The sequence below is a fragment of the Emydura macquarii genome, unplaced genomic scaffold (genome assembly GCF_026122565.2).
Source record: "Emydura macquarii macquarii isolate MOO-44397 ecotype Brisbane River unplaced genomic scaffold, CSIRO-AGI_Emac_v2 contig_1253, whole genome shotgun sequence".
Taxonomy (NCBI): Eukaryota; Metazoa; Chordata; order Testudines; family Chelidae; genus Emydura; species Emydura macquarii.
This window is the reverse complement of record NW_027131390.1, coordinates 20,982,564-21,004,867: the sequence shown is the minus strand read 5'-3', so window position 1 is coordinate 21,004,867 and position 22,304 is coordinate 20,982,564. Positions and strand designations below refer to the sequence as shown.

Genomic DNA, 22,304 nt, shown 5'->3' with positions numbered 1-22,304 from the left:
TCTGTTAATTTTACCCACTTTAAATATATTTGTAAAAACCCTATTTTAAGTACAAGAAGCCACACTGTGAAATGTAATATACCTGCCTAATTGTGAAAAGCACTGGCAAAACTGAAATAATGTTTGCTTTAAAAATAATATGTGAATTCTTCAGCTAGGAGTTGGCACTGAGTGATTGAAGTGTGAATGGCTGAGCAGTTGAGGTGGGTGTAGACAGGGAGAGTGATTGAACAATTGGTCTGAGTAAGGGATGTCAAAACAGAGAGAGAAAACACCAGCCTCACCTAAAATGTTTGAGGGAGGAAGAAAGGAGCGACGAAAATAACTTTTACCACTCAGCTGGCTGAAGAGGAGCCCACTCTGATAACTTTGGAGTCAGCTCACTTCAAAGAACAAAATCTGATCAGGCTTACAACAATGTGGGTGATTAAGGATCACACCAAATGCAGATGCGCATGACGGAGCAAAAACCCATAGACTTTCATGGGGTCTTTTCCCTATAAAATGTGACAGAAAGATGAAGGCTGGAGGTTCGGGTCTACATCCCCACACCAGCCAAGAGTACCGGTGTGCATTGGCAGAACTTTGCTCCTCACCCTCATGCTACAGTCACCTGGCCAGTGACTACCACGAGCGCCAAGAGGCTGGTAACTATGACATCTGTGAGAACCCTATGTATGTTTGTCTGTCTCCCTGTCTGTGTATGCCTGTCAGTGTGTGTGAGTGTGAATGAAAATACCAACTGAAACGTGTCAACGAAGTATATTTTATTAACAAGAATCTCTGTGGTTGTAGTATTGATACAATGTTGATACTGTTTTCCTAGTATTTACATTGATACTATTTCACTAAGTAAAGAACAATATTGATGTTGTTACAGTGTTGATATTTTTTTATTGATACTATTTACCAAATTTCTGTATTCGCAGTAAACGTGGCTTGTTGCCTTATCCCCTGAAAAAGATCCTGTGATATTTGTTGTTTGAATAACACCTCACTTTCTGGCATAACCTGTTGGCAGTGGTGTTATTAGCTGTTAAACGGCTGCCCTATTCCCTCCCAAAGGTGGTTCAACCTCAATAGGGAGTGAAGTTATCCCTCTAATATAGGCATTTGCCAGCTTTCAAGTTGCTTAGGGATCATTAGACAAAAACAGCATATAATGTTCTTTAATTTGTCAGGACTGTGACATGCATATCAGTGGCATTGTATGACTAATAAATGTATTCATGTCATTTCCACAGGAGTTCAGTAAGGCTTGTGCTCTGTCACCATCATTGTTCAGTATTAGCGTTGATGGGGATGCAGCTGTCAGTGGCCGTGAGCTGAGCACCATTCTGCTTCAAATAGGAATAACTGGCTAGGCAGTCGTACTCCTGCAAAGGATCTGGGGGCTATGCTGAATCCAAATAGAATGTGAGCCAATGTGATGCAGTTGTGAAAAAGGCTAATATCATTCTGGGGTGTGTAACCAGGAGTGTTGTAGGTAAGACACACGAAATAATTGTCCCACTCTAATCAGTACTGGTGAGGATCTCCGTTGGAGGACTGTGTCCAATTCTTGGTGCCACACTTTAGGAGAGATGTGGACAAACTGAAGGGAGTCCCAGAGGAGAGTAACAAAAATGACAAAAGCTTTTGAAAACCTGACCTATGAGGAAAGATTGAAAAAACTGGGCATGTTTAGACTTGAGTCAGACTGGGGAGCTCCTCTCTTGTCCCCATTTCACCCCACACTCTCCTCTAGACAAAGCAGGCAACCCTTCATAACTCCCCTGGTGGCTCCTGATTGGCTACTGCCCAATCCTTCAAGCTGCTAGAGGATCAAGTCTTGTTAGTACCTGAGCCTGAGCAGCTTTTCTAGATGGGGGGCGGGGGTTCCAGAGCAGTGGGCCACAGCAGAGGGCAGGAAGGCCTGGCATACCCCATCACATCTCCCTTTTCGTGTTATGCCTCTGGATCAACAATATCCATGATCTCTGATTTCCTGGAATACTTAGTTCCTCTGCTGAAACTCCCCTCCCCACCTGTTGACTTGAACGATGCATCATAAACAATGCCCTTTGCCACCAAATCTTTTGAACCCACCTTGACTCTCCACCTCACAAATCTGTGTTGACTGTCTGCACGTTTGTGGTGGAGCGAATGCTCTGTGAGGAAGGCCTCTGCTTGTACGTGGCTTGCTCTATCCATGCCTCTCGACAGGTTGTGATCACAGCTGGCAACGCGTTGTCCTGTGTTTGTGGCACTTTCTGGCACATGCTGAGTAAGGACTTGAGCTCTGAGCGGAAGCTCTCATTCAGCCAGCAGTAGATGAAGGGGTTATAGCAAGTGCTGCTCATGGCGAACCAGTGCAATGCAAAATAGAGGGAATTTTTGGTCTTGATGCCCAGGCTGGAGATGAGCACTACATAACAGTTGAGTGGGAACCAGCAGACAGCAAAGACCACCACAACCAACACCAGCATCTTGATGCTCTTCTTCTTGTTCTTGTGGTGGGTGATGTACTGCTGTGTGGTGATGTCCCCAATGGCATTGCGCAGCCACAGCTTCTTGGCCAGGCGTGTGTAGGTGATGGTGATGATGAGAAGGGGCAAGAGGTAGAGGAGGAGGAAGGTGGAAAGGTCCAAGTATTTCCAAACCAGCTCTGCAGGCTCAGGAAAATCAGGAAGACACAAACTCCGGACTGTAGCTTCCCTTTGAAAACAAAAAAGTATTCATATAGTATGTGGCCACAAAAACCTTCATGCAAATTCCTGCGTTTCCCAAACCACTGTGGGACTTTCAGACCACAATATAAATGGCCTGTACACTGCACTTGTGGACATCACCGAGCTTTGTCTGTAGTATTGGCACCACTGCTTCCATAGGACCCAAATCTGCTATCCTTGTGTACACTGGACCATACCTTAATGTGCAAGGAGCCTCACTGCAAACAATGTGACTACTCCCATAGTAAAGTACTACCAGCTGTAAAGGATGGCAGAACTTGGCTCATAGTAACTAACGTTTTTCCCTTTGGAGGTGTAGTGGGGAGGTGTGGCCTCCCTTGGAGATTGACACAGAGGGAGAACCAAAACCCCCCCTGGGGGTTGGAACCCAGGAAGGCAACAGCTGACCAGAAGTAAGTAGGCGGGGCTAGGCCTATACCCAGGCCTGCCCGCTCAGTCAGAGCCCAGCGCTGGAGGGAGAAGGACACCTCTCCCTTGGTGCTCGAGTGTATGGCCACACTCAACTGCTACAACCCAGAGGAGAAGCTGCCGGATCTACCCACAGTGTGGGACCCTGAGGAACTGGAGGAGCTGCCTGAGCCGGATGAGCTGAAGGAGACCCCCGGATCCTATGACCCAGAGGAGGAGCTGCCGGAGCTGCCTACTGCCTGGGGCCCTGAGGACCTGCCCGAGCTACCAAACCCTGGTGAGCCCGAAGGGACATGCGGACCCTGGGACCTAGAGGAACTGCCCTCCGCAGGGGACCCTGAACAGTTTCCGGACCTGCCACCGGTCAACGGTGAGGGACTCGTGGGACTCCTGCTCGCCATCTACCCCAGCGACGCAGAGGGAGATGACTGGCCACAGGTACTCTAGGGAGAGGGTGGGAGGAAGAAGCCCAGGGAAGCCGACTATGGTCCGGCTGAGCTTGCACTCGCTGTGAGTCAGTGTGTTTCGGCCGGAGCCCCGCTGACCCAGTGATGGGACACCCCGTTACTGACAGGGCCCTGAGCTGGGACGCAATGGAGACGGGTGGGTCTGCGTCCCCCTCCCTCCTTCCTGCCCCGACCTGGGTGAATGCCTGTTGAGGGTCAGAGCCTGTCCCTTACTGCCAGCCACGCCCTGCCGAAGGGCCGGGTATAAACTGCTACCCAGCCTGCGAAGGGCTAGAGACTGCTGCTCCTCTGCCCTGCCCTACCCTGCCTAAGGGCCATGGCCTTGGATCATTTCCTCGCCCACTCGGGCTATAGACTGCTCCTTGCCCTGCCAAGGGCTCGAGACTGTGTGTGACTGCCTGCCCTACAGAAGGGCCGGGCCGGAGACTGCTTACTCACGCTGCCAAGGACTTGAGACTGTGTCCCCCCCAGTGCCGGCCTGCCCTGCCAGGGGGCTAGGCCTAAGGCTGTTTCCTCACCCCTATGGGGCTAGAGATTGTTTCCTCCCCTTTCTGGCCTGCTCTGCTGAAGGGCTAGCCTGGAGACCATTGCCTCGTCCCGCTGAGGATCAAAAGCTGATTCCTGCTGCTGGCCCATCCCTGGCTGAGGGTCAGGCCATAGAGTGTTTGCCCGCCCTGTGAGGGCAAGAGACAATTGCCCCCTACTAAGGGCTGGAGATGGCCCCTTTAAGTGGAACTCCCCGAAGGGCGTAGGCACCGGGAAGTGTGGCCTCCCTCGGAGATTGACACTGAGAGAGGACCACCGGTGTCGCCCCCTACAGGGGATCCTCTACAGGAGGATATTGAAGGAAATGTTAATGACCCCTAGCCTTGTATTTGTGACACTTTCCTCCTCCCTTCCCCATATCCCCCTCTCATGTTTGCGTATACGTGGAACCCATGTGCCTAATAGAGAGATATCTCTTTAAAAGGGTGGGTAGGATTGTTGCTAGGCAGATGCACAATTAGCACTCCACATCCAAAAGTTTCCAGAATTGGGTGTGGTAGTCTTGGGTTTGCTCAATAGGTTCCCTATTGCTGGACTCGGACTCCATGAGGGCAAGCAGTCAGGGCAGCTGCTTTACAAAGGCCACATGCCCTGTGTGGGCTGGGAGAAGATAATCCTGGGTGCAGAAAACAGGCTGTTTTCCCTAAGTCTGAAGCATTTTGCAGCAGGTTAGTGATACTGTTAACCCTCCAACAGGGAAGCCCTGGCAGTGTTAATTATAGAAAGGGAACATAATTTATTTTATTTTAATTGTATACTTTGATTTTAGCCAAAATGTTTTAGTTAAATTGCCTCAACTAGTCTGATTCACCAAGTCGTCTTTAAATGTAATAATGGGGAGTCATTTATTTTGCTATTTCTCAGTTTTGTATTTTTCTTATAAAAAATCTATATACTTAACTGAGTGGTTGGTTAATCCGTTGGCTGACTGGCTAACAGTGATTGCAGCAGAGGAAGAGTCTGCATGGATTCCAGCAGAAGATTCCAACAAGCGAGTGGAGTTAAGATGTTGCTTTTCACTCAGCAGCCTGTATAGATTTGGTGATCAAAGACTCAAACTGAGATTCAGATGAATTCAGCATAAGCTTTTGGGAACTGTGAATTTCTTCTCACTGTGTTTCTGTGGAGACTGACCTGTTTAGATTTAATTTGCTTTATGTATGTGGGTTATAAAAATTAAGTTATTACTAATATGTTTCTTTATCATAAGATTTTATAAAGTTGGTACTTAATTAAGTTAATTCCTTTTGTTCTTTTTTGGGACTTGAATGTGGGGAGGCTGACCCTGTGCAATCCTTGCAGAAAAACCTTAAAGACTGAACTCAGGGTCTCCAGCTGCTTTTCTGTGGGAATTGTGGGGTTTTTTTAGGAACTGGAGAAGGGCAATGAAGTGAACTGAAGGTTACGTAATGTATGTGCTACTTGTGTCTTGTTTTGAGCTCCTTCGGGCAGAAAACATGACTTGTCTGTCAAGCATCTTGCACTTACAGGTGCTGTAAAATAGCAGATGATAATTAATAGGAGGAGAAAAAGGCTAACCAGGGAGGACAGATTATGAAACTGGATATGAGGTATGTAGAAGTGTAAAAATAGTGTGTCTGTGTGTATGCATACATGCACAGACGGAAGGAGTGCTGTACAATTTTGATTGTAGTATGTCTAGGAAGGGTTGCAGAAAAGCAACAAAAGCTACTTCTCTAAGGCATTCGAACCAATGATCTCCAAGCACTTTGCAGATATTAATCAACTTCTCTCATAATCCATCTGTGTTATATAAATATAATTATCCCTGTATTGTAATTCTGTTTAATAATATTTTACACTTTTATAAGCCTCTTTTCCCATCACTTTCAAAGTGCTTGGCAAAACTGGGTAAACATCATTACCATTTTATAGAAGCGGTAACTGATACAGGAGGCTAATGCGGCCACACCAAGAATTAATTTGGCCCATACTGTTAAGATATCAGTCCTCCTATGTAAATTAGCATGAATATTATTATCGTGCTTAATAATACTATCTGCTGTTACATTAGCTAAGATAAAAGCGATATTGGTGATGCATGGTGCAAACTGATTACTAACTGATGTCAGGATTAATTTTTTGCCTCACAGCATAGTACTGCATGCTAGGACATTTATACTTCCCTCTGAAGCATCCAGCACTGGCCACTGTTGGAGATGGAATTTCACAGCAGATGGGTCATTAGTTAGTTGCATTATGATGATCCCAGTGTTCCCATAAAGTAGAAGATGGTGGGTATCTTATTCTTTTAGGTTTTCATCCTAACCAAGGAGAGCAGCATTTCAGAAAAGGTCCTTGTATCCTATTGGGTTTTTTTTGTCGTCATGATGCTCTCTCTCTTGTATTGAGGTCCATGTTCCTAGCATCCAGAGTGAATGACATGTTTTGTGTGGTTTATTTTCTGAAGTGTTGCATTATTCTAAACAAGAAATCCCTTTTCATGGAAACTGAAATCTTCTCTTGGACGCCGTTGCTGAGAAACAGGCAATTTTGTTTGTCATGGCATGAGATGGGTCCTCACATCCCCTCAATAAGGCCAAGAGAAACTCTTACAGCCCATTTTTTATAAACAAGATGTCAAAGGCTGGCTTAAAGCAAGCAACTGTAAAGAAAAGAGAGTTCCAGAGGCTCATGCAGAATGTTGACAAGAATAACAAGAACAAAGCCCCGGGGATCAGACCATTCTTAGAAACACTAAAACCCCTCGGACTCATCTCTCCCCCTCCCCCTCCCCCCCCACCCTCCCACGCACACCAAAGGTACAAACAGAATGTAGGCATGGGTGTCTGTAATATCCCAAGATGTGGGCTCCACTCCACCTAATGACTCCCTAGTCTCCCCCAAGCTCACAGGTGTTGCCTGTTAGCCAACTATCTATTAATATAAGCCAAACTATTTTTCAGTGTTCCCCTCTCCCACACTGGAAAAGACTGACAGTTCCATAACCCCAAAAAAGTACGTGTTGCTGGAATTGATGAAATATTAAGGGAGGTGGTGACGCACTCATTTACTTCCTGTGGGTGTTTTAGACCCATCTTTTTCTGTATCTCTCCTTCTGCTTTGTCTCTCCCTGCCTGTCCTCTTCCTCCCTTTGTCTATATACTAAACTGCAGTCAATGCAGACTTCTTAATCCCTGTCAAACAACTTTATTCTCCACAGTTTGATTAATATCTTTAATATCCTGTTGTCAACCTCCTGCACTGACTATTATGCCATTAATATAAGACCCTCCAGAACAGACAACTGTCAATGAGGGGTGACTGCAATCCTTGAGGGAGCTGACAAATATCAGGTAGGTAACTAGAAGGATTTTGGATTTTTAGGACTTGGAAACTTTTGATAATAGGGAAATAGATGAAAATGGAGAAAGCAGACTTCAAGGCAGTCAGAGAATTTAAGACCAGAAAGGACTGTCACAGTTTAGGGCAATTGCACTTTGGATTCCCCTTTCCCCCTCAGTGGTCCAGCCAGGGGGCACACTCTCTGCTTCCAGCTCCCCAGGGTGTTGCCTCTCTCTCTCTCTTCTGACCAGGGTTTTCCCAGGCCGGACAGTTCCCTTGCCTTCACTGTGTCATTCCCAGCACAGAGAGGCTGCCTTAAGACACAGGCTTGCTCTCTCTTCAGAGATGGATAACACTGTAATTGCTACAGCCCATAAGCTGCCACACAGTTCTTTCTAAGCAAGCCTACTTTATTCTTAACGCACAAAGCATTGTAGAGAAAACATTAAAATCAATAAAAGGACGTAATAAGCTTACCAGAGTTCATCCTAACTCTCACATGGGCTCTGACAAGTACATCTTTTAATATCCCACCCTAGGGCATCCTTGTGCTTACAAGTTCACCGGAGCTTCAGCTCACAAGTCCACTCACAACACATTCAGTTCCCTTTTTATACAGTTCAGAAGTCTTTCACCTGGAGTTTCCAGAAGCAGGTAGTAAGTATACAAACGGTCTCTCTCCCCAGGGCGTATCTTCAAAAGGCTGACTTCGGAGGGGAAAAATTTGCATTTCTTTCACCGCAAGGTATTTCCTAAGGAAATCCACTTCAGACACGTTGTTCCAAAAAGTTTTAACTTAATATTTACTGACCAGCAGTACTGAATGAGAACATTGGGGGAACCTGGTTTATTTTGATGCATCATACATGGCTGCATCCATCCCAAAGAGACCTTCTTTCTTACTGGTCAGGAAGAGAGAGTTGTATTAGCTGGTGCCACAAGCTTGCTGTCAAAGTCTTACCTATGATCTTGGCCCTGCCCCCGAACACTGTCATCCCTGGAGCCATCACCACATCCTGCTGCCATGATACAATGTTTTGATGTCAGGATCCTAAAGCCACAGCTTTGTCCCAAGCCCTCTGCTCATCTGTGTTGGCTATATTGCAGGTGTCACCCTGAGTTTGATTTACATGCCTTTTGCTGGCACTGATCCATGCTATTTTGTGGGCAGTGGGGCCCGAAGAGATCTCATATAATGGGAGAAGGAGTGGTTTAAGGCTTTACTAAGAAGAGGCAACTGCTGGGTCTAGGCTTCCTCTGGGCAGACAAGATAACTATTTTGAAATTGGATGCAATATAGCTGTCCTTGAACTCAGCCACCCCCCCAATGAAGCGAGAAGGGAAATGTATTGATTCTGTTATGCCAAAGTCTACCTCAGAGATTTTTCCTTCTTGTTGAACTTTGTGACTCTTCCTCTGAGTGTGATGTTTCACTTGGTCTTCCTGATGTTTGCCAATCAGACAGCACTCTTCACCATAAAAGCACCAAAGCAAAGTGGCAAACCTTCAGAAGAAAGGTTTTATTCTCCTGCAGAATCACCAGACCTGCTTAAAAAGCATCGCCATGTGTTACACTGGTGCTGCTGTTTCTATTTTGGTTTATTGTGTTTAAGTATTTGTCAGAGGTGCCTAAAGTGTTCAGAAAGGCTCCTCTCGTTTAGATTTATCAAACAAATAAAACCAAAGAAGCTGAAGTGAGATGATCTCAGCTACTGTGGCTCAGCCTGCTGAGGTTTGCTCCCGTTGATCAGCAAGGAAGCCTTTATTGTGTAAGGCAGTGACCCCAGCTACCTCTGTGCATAACTTAGACATGTACAGCCCTGCTTATGACAGTACCGGGCATGTGTGCTGGGTTTTTGAAAGTGTGATTCCTGTTTCCTTCACAAGAATATAGGGTTCTGTGGGATGGCAGGAGCAGCTTGTTTATGAGCAGAAAGTGAATGGGGGAAAAACAGTTGCACTCTAGATAATAAACAGCCCTCCAGCAGCAAATCTAGTGCTGAGAGAAACCACACAGTAGTTCTAAGTCTTTTAGAGATGATAGAAAACCAAGGCCTTGAGCACGTGTGTTCACTAAAGTTCCAAAGGCCCCAGTTTCACAGTGGACCAGGTGTCTTGACCAAACTCCATGTTGGGTAATCACATTGGCCCAGATCCTCAAAGGTATTTAGATGCCTAACAACCATTAACATCAATGGTAGTTCAGTGCCTAAATACCTTTGAGAATCTGGATCATTCTGTCTATGTAAAACTCCCTGTGCATTGTCAATTGGACACAGTGATCTTCACTTCCTGTGCTAAACTATAATGCTTTATATCGGCTGCGGCTTCTCACCTGAAGAAATAACTACATTTCAGTGGTGAGGCAAGTGATTCTTCTAATTTACTGTGTAAAGTGCCATGGGGGCAGAGAAGCAACTTACCTGTAGTTGTACTGGAAAAGCTTCTGATAGATGGCATGGGGCAGGGAGAAGCAGGTTGCAAGCAGCCAGATAACAGCAATGCTCAGTACTCCTCGTGTTAGCGACATCCTTTGTTTTAGTGGGTTCAGAATAACCTGCAACAGAGACTTCACAGTGACTGTCATCTCACTGGAAAAACAAAATCCCTTAGTTGTTACCCATAATCACTGAATGCTTAGAGAAATGCATAACGTATTAGAGTGATCTAGAGAAAACTAAAACATGGAATTTTACAACTGGTATCAAAGAGTACCTTCGAGTCAACTTTCTCTGGTTAGTCTTGAGAATCAGCCCTACCTTAAACCATAACTGAGCAGTGACAATTGTGTAAGATTATCTTCACTTCAGAGGATGTTCATTTTAAATAAATCAAATTATGAAATGCCTCACACTGTCATTTAGGCAACAGAGCACATCGGGCTTGGGTAATTAGAATTTTCACACAAGGTGAGCTGATCTCTTTATTTTTTTGACAATGTCCCTATTTTTTCTCTATATATTTTGTAATGAATATAGTGCTTCATAAAAGTGACAGACTGACTACCAGTGGCTGTACACCAGAACAACACAGGCAAATGCTGTGCAAACTCCCCTCACAGCTCTGATCATGCCCCCTTAGTGCTGTTTTGTGACACCCTGTCTTATTTCAGTTCTTTGCTTGCCCAAGGTCAGATAGGGGATACCACTGATTTGTACATCTGTGCCAAAGGAATCTTGCCCAAGTCTGGGGAGTCTGTACCTGATGTCTGTCCAGGGCTATGGCTGTCAGGGTCAGTGTGGAGACATGAAGAGAGCAGTACTGCACGAAGCGACTGATATGACACATGGCCTTTCCAAAGACCCATGTGCTGTTCACAAACCGAACCTGCAGGGAACGTAACACACCAGCAAAACCATCAGCAGGGCAAATTGGTTCATGTACCTGAGCCAAACAAATAGAGGCACTATTGGGACTGCATCTGGAGAGCTCAAGAACATAGATAGCCTTATGGTGCCCTCTGTCACTTAGGGCAGGTTTCATTTGGAGCCCAAAAAAACTACTGTCAACTTTAGATATTGAAAGTACTTGGTAATTCTTTATAAAGGTTAAGACTGAAATGCAAGTCATTTTTGCCAAATAGTAACTTCTAGGAGCTCCACATCTAGTTTAGAGCCTTCTAAAGGGGTGAGACTATAAATTACACCCCACTTGTGTCTACACTCAAAATAATTCCAATAGAAGAGTCTATACAAGCACTCACTCTATATCACATGGAAGCCCTACGTGCACTCTAGAGGTTCAATGGCAGGGATTAAAAGGTGATGTTTTTGGAGCTCATTTTGGATTTGGAACAACTCAGTGAGGATAAGTGGGAAAGAGACCCCTCTTTTACTTTCCTGGCAGTGCTGCTGTCTATGGGCCACGACTGTGCTCAGTTCAAGGCTTAGCCCCAGAAGCATTCACAGAGTGAGTGCAGCCATCAGAGGAAGCATTCTGCTGGATGGTCACACCCATGTGTAGCTCTGTTTTTGGCAGACAAGGCAGCACGGCTTGTGGCACTTACCAGAGTGAACGGAGTGTTGAGCAGAGTGATCAGGATATCGGCCACAGCCAGGTTGACAATGAAGAGACTGGTGGCTGAGTGCATCCTCTTGTTCTTGATCACTACATGGCAGACCAGCATGTTGCCAAAGAGGGACATGATGATGATAACTGAGTATGCCACGATTAGGAGAGCTTTCACTCTGGGCTTCTGGGACTCTGGTTCGTACTTGGCCAGCTCAGCAAACTTCTCCCACTCAACAATCCGGCTGTCTGTCCAGTTGAATGCTGTCCTGTTGGCTGCCTGGTTGATTGACATGAGCTTGGCCAAGGAAGAGCTATGGTCCAACTCCTCCAGGACTCCTGGCTCCTGGAGGAAGCAGGGAAGTGACTGATGTAGGGAGTGAGTCATTGTGGTTTCCAACTGGGTTAAACTCAGTGCAGGCACAGTTTAAGGCAGCTGGGGTTGCAGCTCCAGGAAGCTTAGTTCGTGATTGTTTGACCTTGGAGACGGTGCTTCTCTACAAGGCTAGAGGGGATGAAGTTAGCATTAGTAAAGCCATCTTTTAATACGTAAAGCTGGAGAGCGGTTACAAGGCGCAATAAATTCTCCAGTGCATTCAGGAAGGCTGTAGGTGTTGTTTAACTCTGCTGTGCAGAGTGGAAGGGAGTTGTGAAGGACTGCAGGCATGATAAAAATTGCATCAGCCACTAAGACAGGGTGGAGAAAAAAAACTAACTAAACGAAGCAAAACTATAATAACCCCTGGGGTCAATGCTAATCTTGGATAGCATTTGGCATTGTCCTACTCCCACTTCAGCTTCTCTCCTTGTTCTCAGCTGTACTTATGGTTCCTTCACCCTTCTGAGATACTTTTATGTTCATCCTCATTTCTTTATTTCCAACCACCTTACTCTTTTCTGTTGAAATTAAATGCACAGCCATTTCCAGGTTTAAGGGCACAAATAGCTGTTCTCTTCATCTAACTAAGATAATTGTCCGGAGGGTATTCAGAACCTGTGAATTATATCAGAAGAACATTATAGGCTATTTTGCTATTTTCTCTTCCACACAATAGTTGTGAATTTTGCTTTTACTCTTTCACTTTTGATGGAAAAATGGTATTTTCACTTAGAGGCCAATTGATACCATATGCAAATAAACAATTATGTAGACACAGAAGGACTTGAACATTCTACTAGACTCAAAATCTTAACTCCTAATACCTTTTGAGCCTGCTTCTAATGGTAGGTCTAGGTATTTCTGGCAACTGACCTGCAGTTAGCAGAAAACAATAGTTTTCTATGATGTTGACTAACAGGAGTGGCATGGCATAAAGATGTTACTAGCAGGAGTTACTTAACTATATCACATCATCATGTATTATGTATGTGCTATATATACACATTACAGAGCAAGTAATTTAGAAGTGTTACAGACTACTTAAAAGTTGCATCACTGTTATTTTGCATGTCCATCTGCCTGTGAAACTAGATAACTTCACTATTGTAAGTGCAAATCAACAGGCCACAGAGGAAGAGGGAAATTATAACCCATTCTTTTGGAAACCTTTGAAAAGTTCCTAAAATAGCTTTCTGTACATTTGAATATCACACTTTTAAGGACTGTGATACCTCACAAACTTCCAAGGCTAAGTCTTAAACCATTGAGCAGGAAAGGTTTCTGGTTTTCTAAAGGTACTAAGGCTAAGACTGTGTACTTTAACCCTGTCACCTAACTGTTACCAGAGTTATGCCAGGGAAACCTGCTGTGCAAAGAAGGAAACCGTGCTGTGCAAAGAAGGATTTTTAAAAAGCTGTAACTGTTTGAAGCTGCTCTGAGGTTTGTAAGTGCGGACCTATTACCAGCAGCATTTGAGAAGTGTGCAAAGTGCATTATTACATTCATTATCATATGGAACTCACCAATACACACACACACACACACACATCTAAAACATCATATTTTTTTCAGGTGGACTAATAAGAGGCAGTAGAGTGAACAATTTGTACACTCACTGGATGAGCCATTGCCCCAGCCACAATATACCAAGTTAGACATGCTGATGTAATGGGTGGTGATTTTAGTGAATTCAAATAGTCAGTCTCTATAGATAATTCTCCTTTCTAGGTGGTCCTTCTATTTCAACCATGAGGCACAGTGTGAAAGCAGTTCATGGGGGAAGTTTACACTGTGCTAGATTTGCTCGGAGGATAAATAGGCGACTCTGCCTGAGGCAGGCTTGCCAATCTGGCATCTTTCACCACCCGCTAAATTCACTGAAAAATGTTCAAGAGAAATGTTACCACACACAGACCGTAAATCTCAAATACAATCAATAAAAGCCTGTGGAAAGTGAGAATTCTAAAGCTTTGTATTTCTTTTGTTGTTTCCAATAAATGTTGCCCCCAGCTGGATTGAGGGAGGAGAATTTATTGCCCAGTGTTTCTGACCTTTTCCCCAACCTGACCAAACCCATAGTCTTTTATTTCTACTATTGTGTGCCAATGCTGGGGGTACCCCAATACTCAAGTTCTGTTAGTTCCCAGAGGATGATATTTCTTGTTTATTGCACACCCTCCCCTTTCAGTGCAGCATAAGCATAGTGCACTGACTTACCCTCATCCCACCCCCCAGAACTGTTTTTATCAGTAAGAGAAATCACTGTGATAGCACGTTGTGTTTGCTTGCTGTTCTACAACCATGGACCCAAGGAGCTCCACAGAAGTTGACCCCGTGCCTACTGTGATTGAGTGTCCACCCCACCCAGGACTGGAAGGGGTTAAAGTGCCTAGGGAGACCAATTAATTCCACAGGCTGCACCTGGAGGGGAAGCCAGGGAGCAGGGAACTAATTGGAAGCAGGCTCAGCTGGCCAACAACAGGTGGGGCCTGTATACAGCCAGGTAGCTGGCAACAGAAGGAGGCTGCAGGGAAGTAAGCTGCAGTCACTCCCCAAGTGGAAGGAGGTGGGAGGCTGGCAAACCCATAAAGGGGGGAAGCCAGGAAGGTAGGAGAAGGCTCAGGGGAATAGCAACAAGGAATAGAAGTGCAGACCTCATCTGCTGACCAAAGGGCTCTTGAAGAAACTGGAGTAGAGGGCAGGCCTAGGTTCTCTTGCCAGCTAGTGGGGATGTGACAGGCCAGGCAGTGGACTGCCTGGGATGGTTTGTCCTAGAAAGACTTCCTTACGTGTTCCCCCTTCTGGGAGTAGTGTATGATGACCTGGCTGGAGGGCTGAGTTACAAAGAGAAGGCTGCAGGTCCTGGAGTGAGATGGGGTTTATAAGGCAAGAGGAAGATGGGAGAGATGCCACCAGAGGACGGAGTAATGCCTGGCTAGAGTTAATCACCAGAACGGCCAAGAGGAGACACACTAGCGGTGAGTATACCCTGTGACACCTACACAGAGCTCCATGCAGCATGGGGGCCATAACAGGAGAGGTTTCCTGCCCTGAAAAACACATGATTTAAAATAGACAAGATACAGGGGTTGTGAGGATTACTGATGAAGGAAAGGACTGCTGGAAGAAGTGCATTAGAAGGAGGGATGTGAAGGAAGAACAAGAGGGGGCATGGCAGATGAGACGAGGAAGACTCTCTAGCATGTGAGGTTGCATGATGGAAGACAGGATGCCAAGACTGGGAGGAGAGGAGGGATGCATTAAGACAATACATGGGATTGTACTGATTTGTCATGGTTTTGTGCAAGCTCCTTAACTGGCCTGCAAGGACTAGGCTTTTAAGAGCCCAGAATTCATTTTGGGTAGCATGGCACAGCATTAGAACACTGCTTGGGTGAATCCTATGCATGATCACAGCCAAAAAGAAAACCAGGACCCTGTCTTTTATAGGCAGCAGCTTTGCTAGGTGAGCCAAGACAGAGCCTATTTTAGACCAAGCTGGTGGGAGCTGTGCTTTAGTCTCAGCTAGAATTTTCCCTTTGTATAACTTTCAGAATCAGGGGTTGTACAGCATGTATGTTGGGAGTGGGGGGAGGAGTTGTGCTTGGGCCTGGCCCCTAAGCAGGGACTTGAGGGATTTCGTGTTAGTGAAGGACTGGAGGGAGCGGAGCTCTGTTCTGTCCTGTCCCACTCCTGGAATACATCCTTGCCTGCCCCTTCTGCATGGGGTGGGGAAGTAGCTACTAGGAAAAGCAGTAGAGCCACCTCTGCCAGCAGAGAGTTCCCTGATACAGGGGAAATTCCCACTGTCTTTTTCCAGCCTCTTGGAGGCCATGGTACAAACAGGCCTTTGTGAACTGGAGAATCTGGCCCCCCATTCTCTGCCAATGGTTTGGCCCATGGATTTGTCAACAAGCATGAGCTGCAACATACTTATTAGGGCTTGTAATAATGATGGAGTCTGAAAATCCCACCCATAAGCAAGAGGGAAATTCAGAGAAGCCAGCTAATACAAGCATAAAGTGAAGTTGATGCTGCTTAGAAAGACACTGCCCCACTTCAGTCTTGTTCTCAGTGGCATTTATTTTTTAATAGGGAGGAGGGTGACTAGCCCAGTGGCTGAACCATAAAACTTAGAGGGGGACCTCAGTGGGGCAGATTCACCGAAGGGCTACACTGGAACCTCCCCAGGGAAACAGGCTACAGCAATACAATATGTCTGCAGCTTCAATATGTAGTGGTGGGGCACTGTAAGGATCCAGAACAGTGACAAAAGTGGACAGTGCTGGCGGGGAAAGAGGGCATGGCTTTCTCTGTATGTCTGAAACACCCGTCGTCCCTCTTAATCCCTTTATATTTCTCCTTTCTCCTGAGTTTCTGGAAAGTCTTTTGGGACAATGTTAATGTCTATAAAAACAAATGGATACAAATACACGTTTTGGAAGGAAGTGTCCAACAAACTGAGGGAAGCATGAATCCTGAAAACAGCTCATTGAAAGCACTTTCCCACCTGTTAAATTGTTCACAAGACAGACCCAAAGAGAGAAAGATGGGCTATAGGGGAAGCCCAAGAGCTTTTAGTTGCTAAAGGTCTGGCAGGAGTAATAAAACAACAGAAAAAACAATGAAATAATTCTGTGGGTGTGGTTAACCTTAGACTGTGGTGGTGGTATTGTGCTTTTGCATGACAAGAGCAAGGGTGCATTCAATGAAACTAAAAGACAGCAGATTTCAAACAGAGAAAAGGAGGATTTGGTTTTGTTTTTTTTTAATTTTTAAACAAAAGGCACAATTAGCCTGTGACCCATCCTGTGCCCCGGGTAGCCACCTGAAAATGCCACGGTCCGGGCGGGCTGTAAAAAGGGAGCAGATTCCCCCAGCACTGGTGGGTGGCACTCAAACCAGACTTCCCAACCAGCCACAAACTGCGCTTCTGAATCCCCACAGAAGCCAGTATATAAACACACACAGTCCCCTTTACTGCATTTCAGCTCCTGGCTCCCAAATCAGCACTATGTCCAGTAAAGAGACCAGTTATTTAAACTCTATGCTCTTTACTAAAAAGGTTCCCTCTGACCCCAAGGAGTCAGCCGCAGTACCAGTTCAATACAAGTTTGGATCTTACCTAAAATACCACGCTGCCAGCCAATCCTTTAGTAACTAAACTAAAGGTTTATTGCAAAAAGAAAGAAACAAACCATAAGAGAAATGTTAAAGGGTCAAAGCAAATCAAATACATACAAATGATTGAAAGTCCACATACATCAGGTTTCTAGAAGAAATGTGGAGTTGCAGGCTTGTATAGTTCCCTCTGGTATACATCCAACACCTGGATGGGTCTCAGTCCTTTGTTACATAGCTTCAGTTGCAGATGACTTGATTCAGAGGTAAGTAGGTGGCTAAAGCTCAGGACAGTAGACAAAATGATTTCTGTGGTTTGGTCTTATATACCATCTGTCCCTGGCCATGCAGCCTGTGGAAACTTACAGGAACTAAAATGGAGTCCAGAGTCACATGGGCCAATCCTGGTAACTCTTCAGGTATACTTTTAGTTTCTTCCTGGGCCCCTTGCATCCATGACTATCTTAATGGGCCATTAAGCAGGCTATCATCCTGCTGCCATCCTATCTGGGGTGTGTCCCAGCCAGCACAATTTGAAATACAGATATCTCAAATACATCTATAACTTCCATTTCACATCTATAACACATGAACATAAGTATTGTCATCTTACTCAGCACATTATATCCTTTCTAATAGTACCTGACATGGCCTATCTTACGTGAATTATTATGATTTTGACATACTGATGTCAAACAATATAACAAATGCTCTTCCCCTCCCCCCCATCTACCCAGCATGACACCCCCAACGTGAGACTGGTGTAGAAAGGAGTAATCAGAGCTCCTGAATACACCCCAAGGGCTCCCCTCATTCAGACAGTGCGACATAGCCTATGAAAATCATGCAACAGGATATCTTTGAGGCCAAGAGACTAGCAGGATTCTAAAAGCACTGGGCATCTAGGTGGATAATGAGAATATCCAGACTTACATGAAGTAAGAATTTTTAAAGTGTGTGGAAAGGATATAAGCCCTCAGCTTCAGGGCATAAACCAATCTGAGGCCAGGAAGCCAAGTTCATTTGGTGGAGAGGGCTGGATTCCATGCTCAATGAAGGGCTGTGGGGAAGATATACATTCCGGATTCCATACTCTCATCAATGCACAGCATATTTCCTCTGATACTGGCTAGGGGGTGGAGGAGAGTTGCACAGAGATCAAGGGGAGATACAGCCTTCATGTATCAACTTTAATTTAGTCAATCCCTTGTTGTCCCATTCAGCATTATGCTGCTCCCCTTTAGACCACCACTATGCCTGACCCATCTCCATCCTCCTTTCCCCTTCCCCTGTCTTTGAGAATCTCCTTCCTTTGCATTTCCTTTCCTGCAGCAATTCCCAGGTTCTCTAACACATCAGTCCCCCACCCCCTTTTTCCGTTCTATCTGCTAGAATTACCTGCGGCGGAGATGTTACCATTGATACTGAAGAATCATCATGCAGCTTTATAGCTGATGTGTCAATTAGATGAATGGGGAGTGTGTTGGTTCACACCCCTCAGAGCTATTGTATCAGGCTGTCTGCCATTTCAGGCAGACATCACTGTGTCAATTTACACTGGTTTCACATTTGGAACTAAAAAATATTAAAAAGGTACTTTTTTTTTTTTTTTTTTTTTAACATGAAAGTTGGGTTTCTGGAGAATCTGATTAGGTCATACGGGTCACATACATACATTATGTGGGCCAGATCTGGTCTGCAGGCCATATGTTTGACAGGACTCCTGTGAGTGATGGAGGTTGGGAAGAAACTTACCTTGAGGAGAGGTTATTCTAGCAGAGTGGAATTTTCAAAAGTGTCCAAGTGATTAGGCCCCTGAGCCCCACTGACAGGCAGTAGCACTTGGGTGCCTAAATCATGCAGGTGCCTTGAAAAATCCCAGCCCAATTGGCCATTGCAGAGTTTCTTCCAGCTTTCTTTGACGCATCTGGCACTGGCCATTGTTAGAGACAGGATGCTGGAGTAGATGGACTCTGTGTGTGTGTGTGTGTGTGTGTGTGTGTGTGTGTGTGTGTGTGTGTGTGTGTGTGTGTGTGTGTGTGTGTGTGTGTGTGTGTGTGTGTGTGTGTGTGTGTGTGTGTGTGTAAGCTAAACCTAGATCTTGCTCCTGTCACAAGTGAAACATTTGTTTTTTGTGTCTGAAAGGAGCTTGCTTAGAAGCAGGTTTTTGTACATTAGCTCAATTATATAGAGGTATATATTAGCTGGAGGAAAACCAAAGTAGACATAACGTCAGATAAATTTTTACATGTTTCTTTTGAGGCAGCCCCATCTCTTTTGAACAGATGAATGAACATATGTTTAGCTGTCTAAAAACATCTTCTATTTAACAGACGTCTTCACAACCATAACCTGCCAATTAAATCCCATTCTGAACATAAATCAGCATTACTGAGGCTGTTCCTCCCTTGCTTTTTCAACCGAGGCTAAAGAGCAAAAACTATTTAATAAAATTTACTGATAAATACAAGTAAATACAAGTATTTACAAGTAAATACTGATAAGTACAAATTATCCATAGAATACAGGCAAAATCCAATTAACTAGAACAAATTACCTTGTCTTTAATTTATTTCTCATTCTGCCATCCACTTATTGGCTTAGTTTTGTACAGAAATCCCCAAGAATTGCCACATGTCAGCTTTAAAAGGCAATTTCCTTAAGTCCTGTCATAAAGTGTCTCAACTAAATTAGAAAAATAAGGGCAGCACGAGAAATCCTACAAAAATGACAGCAATGTCTGCTGGACTTCTCTTTATTTCCAGGTATTTAGCGATCTGCAAAGAAGTATATATTCCATCTCCATGCCCTGGAGTGAGCTGAGCGATCCTATACTCCTATAAAACGCTTTCTATTCAGTGGATCTCTTCAGAAATAATCGACTATTCTCACACAGGGGAAATATTGCAATCTAGTGACACATACACTCTCTCACACACACAAAACCCTGTATATTTTGCAGTCCAGTCACATACACTCTCTTTCTCGCTCACACAAAATGTTACAATGTAGTGAAGTGCTTGCACTCCAGCGTAACTATTCCAGCCGAGCCACACTCAGGCACAAAACCTTCAGAGAAACTGCAGTCGAGTGGCGCGCACAAACTCTGTACGTTTGGGTTTTTTTAAAATGTGTATGATTAAAAATGCCCCTCGACTGCAAGAGAAGCTAAACTCACAGAGCCGCTGCAAGGAGCAAAGTGCAGCCAAACAGTGTTCTCCCTTTGCTACATATTTAATTTCGCTTCTTTACCCACCTGCTGCAGAGGGAAATCGCCCAGACACACATCAGCTCCTTCAGAAGCCAGCCGCCTGGCCAGGAGGGGCGGTTCTCATCTGGTCCTGCTACTTTGCAAGAGGACCGCTGCATCCTAGGGACACCCCTCTGCCCTCTTCGCCCGCAGCCTCCGCGCTCGCCCGCAGCAGCAGCAGGCTGGAGGGGACCAGCCTGTTGCGCTCACTCATTGTGCCTCGCGCCTGCTCCCCCTCAGCGGGCCACACGTGCGGCACAAGCCGGCGCTGAGCAGCCAATCAGAGGCAGGGGTTATTACTGCTCTCATTCACAAAACAATGGGCTCGGCCCCCACTCTCCCCGCCGGCCGTGGAGTGAAAGGGAGACGCCAGGGGGGCTTGCGCGGGGCGGTTCCCAGGAGCCTTAGGGGAGTTTGCTACCAGGGTTACTCAGACGTGGGCACTGCAGATCTGCAGCGCGCAGCTGAGGGGGGCGGTGTAGAGGCCACACCTGCAAAGCAGGAGGCAGCCCTAGGGGCAGGTTGACTGCCTTGAGCAGTGACTGATTAGCTGCCAGCCTGTGCCTCTTTCTAGCTAAGTTTTTCTCTAGATCCATCAATAGGGCGTCTGGCTGTTGCTTACATCAAATAGACTTTTTGTACCGGTTTTTTAGACAAGTCGATTAACTTCTTCATGCCTCAGTTTCCCCATCTGTGCTAAAGATACTTACCTTCCTTTGTGGGGTGCATTGAGATCTATGGATGACATGCTAGGTAGTATTATTAGTCTGGAAAATCAATCCTGCATCAACCTCTTGGGAAATCAGACAGCCACCAGGCTCAGGCTCTCCCTAAAATGTTTTTAAAATAGCTCAATTCCAATTTGGAGATCTGGAGATGGGTCGGGTTAAGTAGGCTGTTAGCACAGTGTTTTGTGAAGCGTGTGTGTGTGTGGGGGGGGAATCTTGGAAACACAATAGGAAAACCACAGAACCTGGCCTAAAAATTTTGGCTTAAGGTCTTTAGTGGATTTTTTTTTTTTTTTTTTTTTTTTAACAATTATTATTGCTGATTGTTCCTAGGAACTATTTTTCCTGTTTCTGAGGCTTCTGTTGACTGATGCTGGTATCTGATTAAAATATAGTCTAGACAAGGATTTCAAGAGACAGTTTGAAAGTTGTATTGTGTCTCATATTTTCCTTCCTGCCATGGGCATTTTTCTTACCTTGGTGTTTTGTTAATAGTTTCAGAGTTCTAGATGATATCCCAGTTCACTATTTTTTACAAGGCTACTATGACCGTATAAATTTATGGCTGGCATTAGTATTACCTTCCCTTTCTTATTTAGTACCATCTGATACTCCTGATTTCACTACAAACCTGATCAACAAAGCTGTCCAGGGTCAGGAAGGGAATTGAAAGATAATGATCCCTTTCCCTCTCCCCCACACACAGCCAAAATATGGGAAGGTGTCATTGAAGTGTTGACAAACTACAAATATGGATTTCACTGCTGGCAGGATGGGCAAGATGAGTTCTAGTGCCTTAGCAAGTGAGCTTCTGGGGAACACCAGGTGAAAATGAAGACACTTCCGTAAGACTCTCAGAGAATATAGATGGCTATTCATCCTCGCGGCCAATCCATGCCTGACATTGCTGGCAATGGATTTTCATTGTACCCCAAGTCTGACTAGAAAATACAGAGTCCAGAGAAAAGATTCGAACACATTCTCACACTTTTTTTTAAAGTATCCTAAGACTTCATTTTCCGTTGACAAATTCTGCAACATTCCCACAAAACAACAGGACAGTTGGATTCCTTGGGGGTAACAGTGTTAGCTAAACACATGCAACTCCAAGGTAGAAATTGGTCAATTGCCTTTATGGTTAGCTGCAGGTAATAAACATTCCCACAAGAAGTGTTAATATAACACATTAAGGAGTTGGGCTGTGGTGGCTGTAAGCCCCTGAAGGGTTGCTAGATTTCTCTGAGGAGAGTGAGGGCCACTGAGCTCAGATAGAACTAGAGTGCATGGCAGGCAGTATTTTCCTTTAAAATTTGTATTCTATAAGTGACTTTGGTGTTGATGGAATGTGCTGGTCTGATG

General features: G+C 45.1%; 1 protein-coding gene and 1 long non-coding RNA gene across 2 annotated transcripts; one reads left to right on the top strand and one right to left on the bottom strand.

The window, feature by feature from the left end:
- Positions 1–2,102: 2,102 nt before the first annotated feature.
- LOC137153944 (G-protein coupled receptor 83-like) lies at positions 2,103–20,333 on the bottom strand. The gene is made up of 5 exons (XM_067549733.1): positions 20,224–20,333; positions 11,466–11,972; positions 10,661–10,786; positions 9,883–10,016; positions 2,103–2,697 (listed from the first exon to the last, which is right to left on the bottom strand). The coding sequence occupies exons 2-5, from the start codon at positions 11,853–11,855 to the stop codon at positions 2,103–2,105; spliced, it is 1,245 nt and encodes a 414-aa protein (XP_067405834.1). The 5' UTR covers positions 11,856–11,972; positions 20,224–20,333.
- LOC137153945 (uncharacterized) lies at positions 14,490–20,480 on the top strand. Its single transcript, XR_010919964.1, has 2 exons — positions 14,490–14,824; positions 20,233–20,480. It is a non-coding gene; the product is annotated as an uncharacterized lncRNA (long non-coding RNA).
- Positions 20,481–22,304: the final 1,824 nt, after the last annotated feature.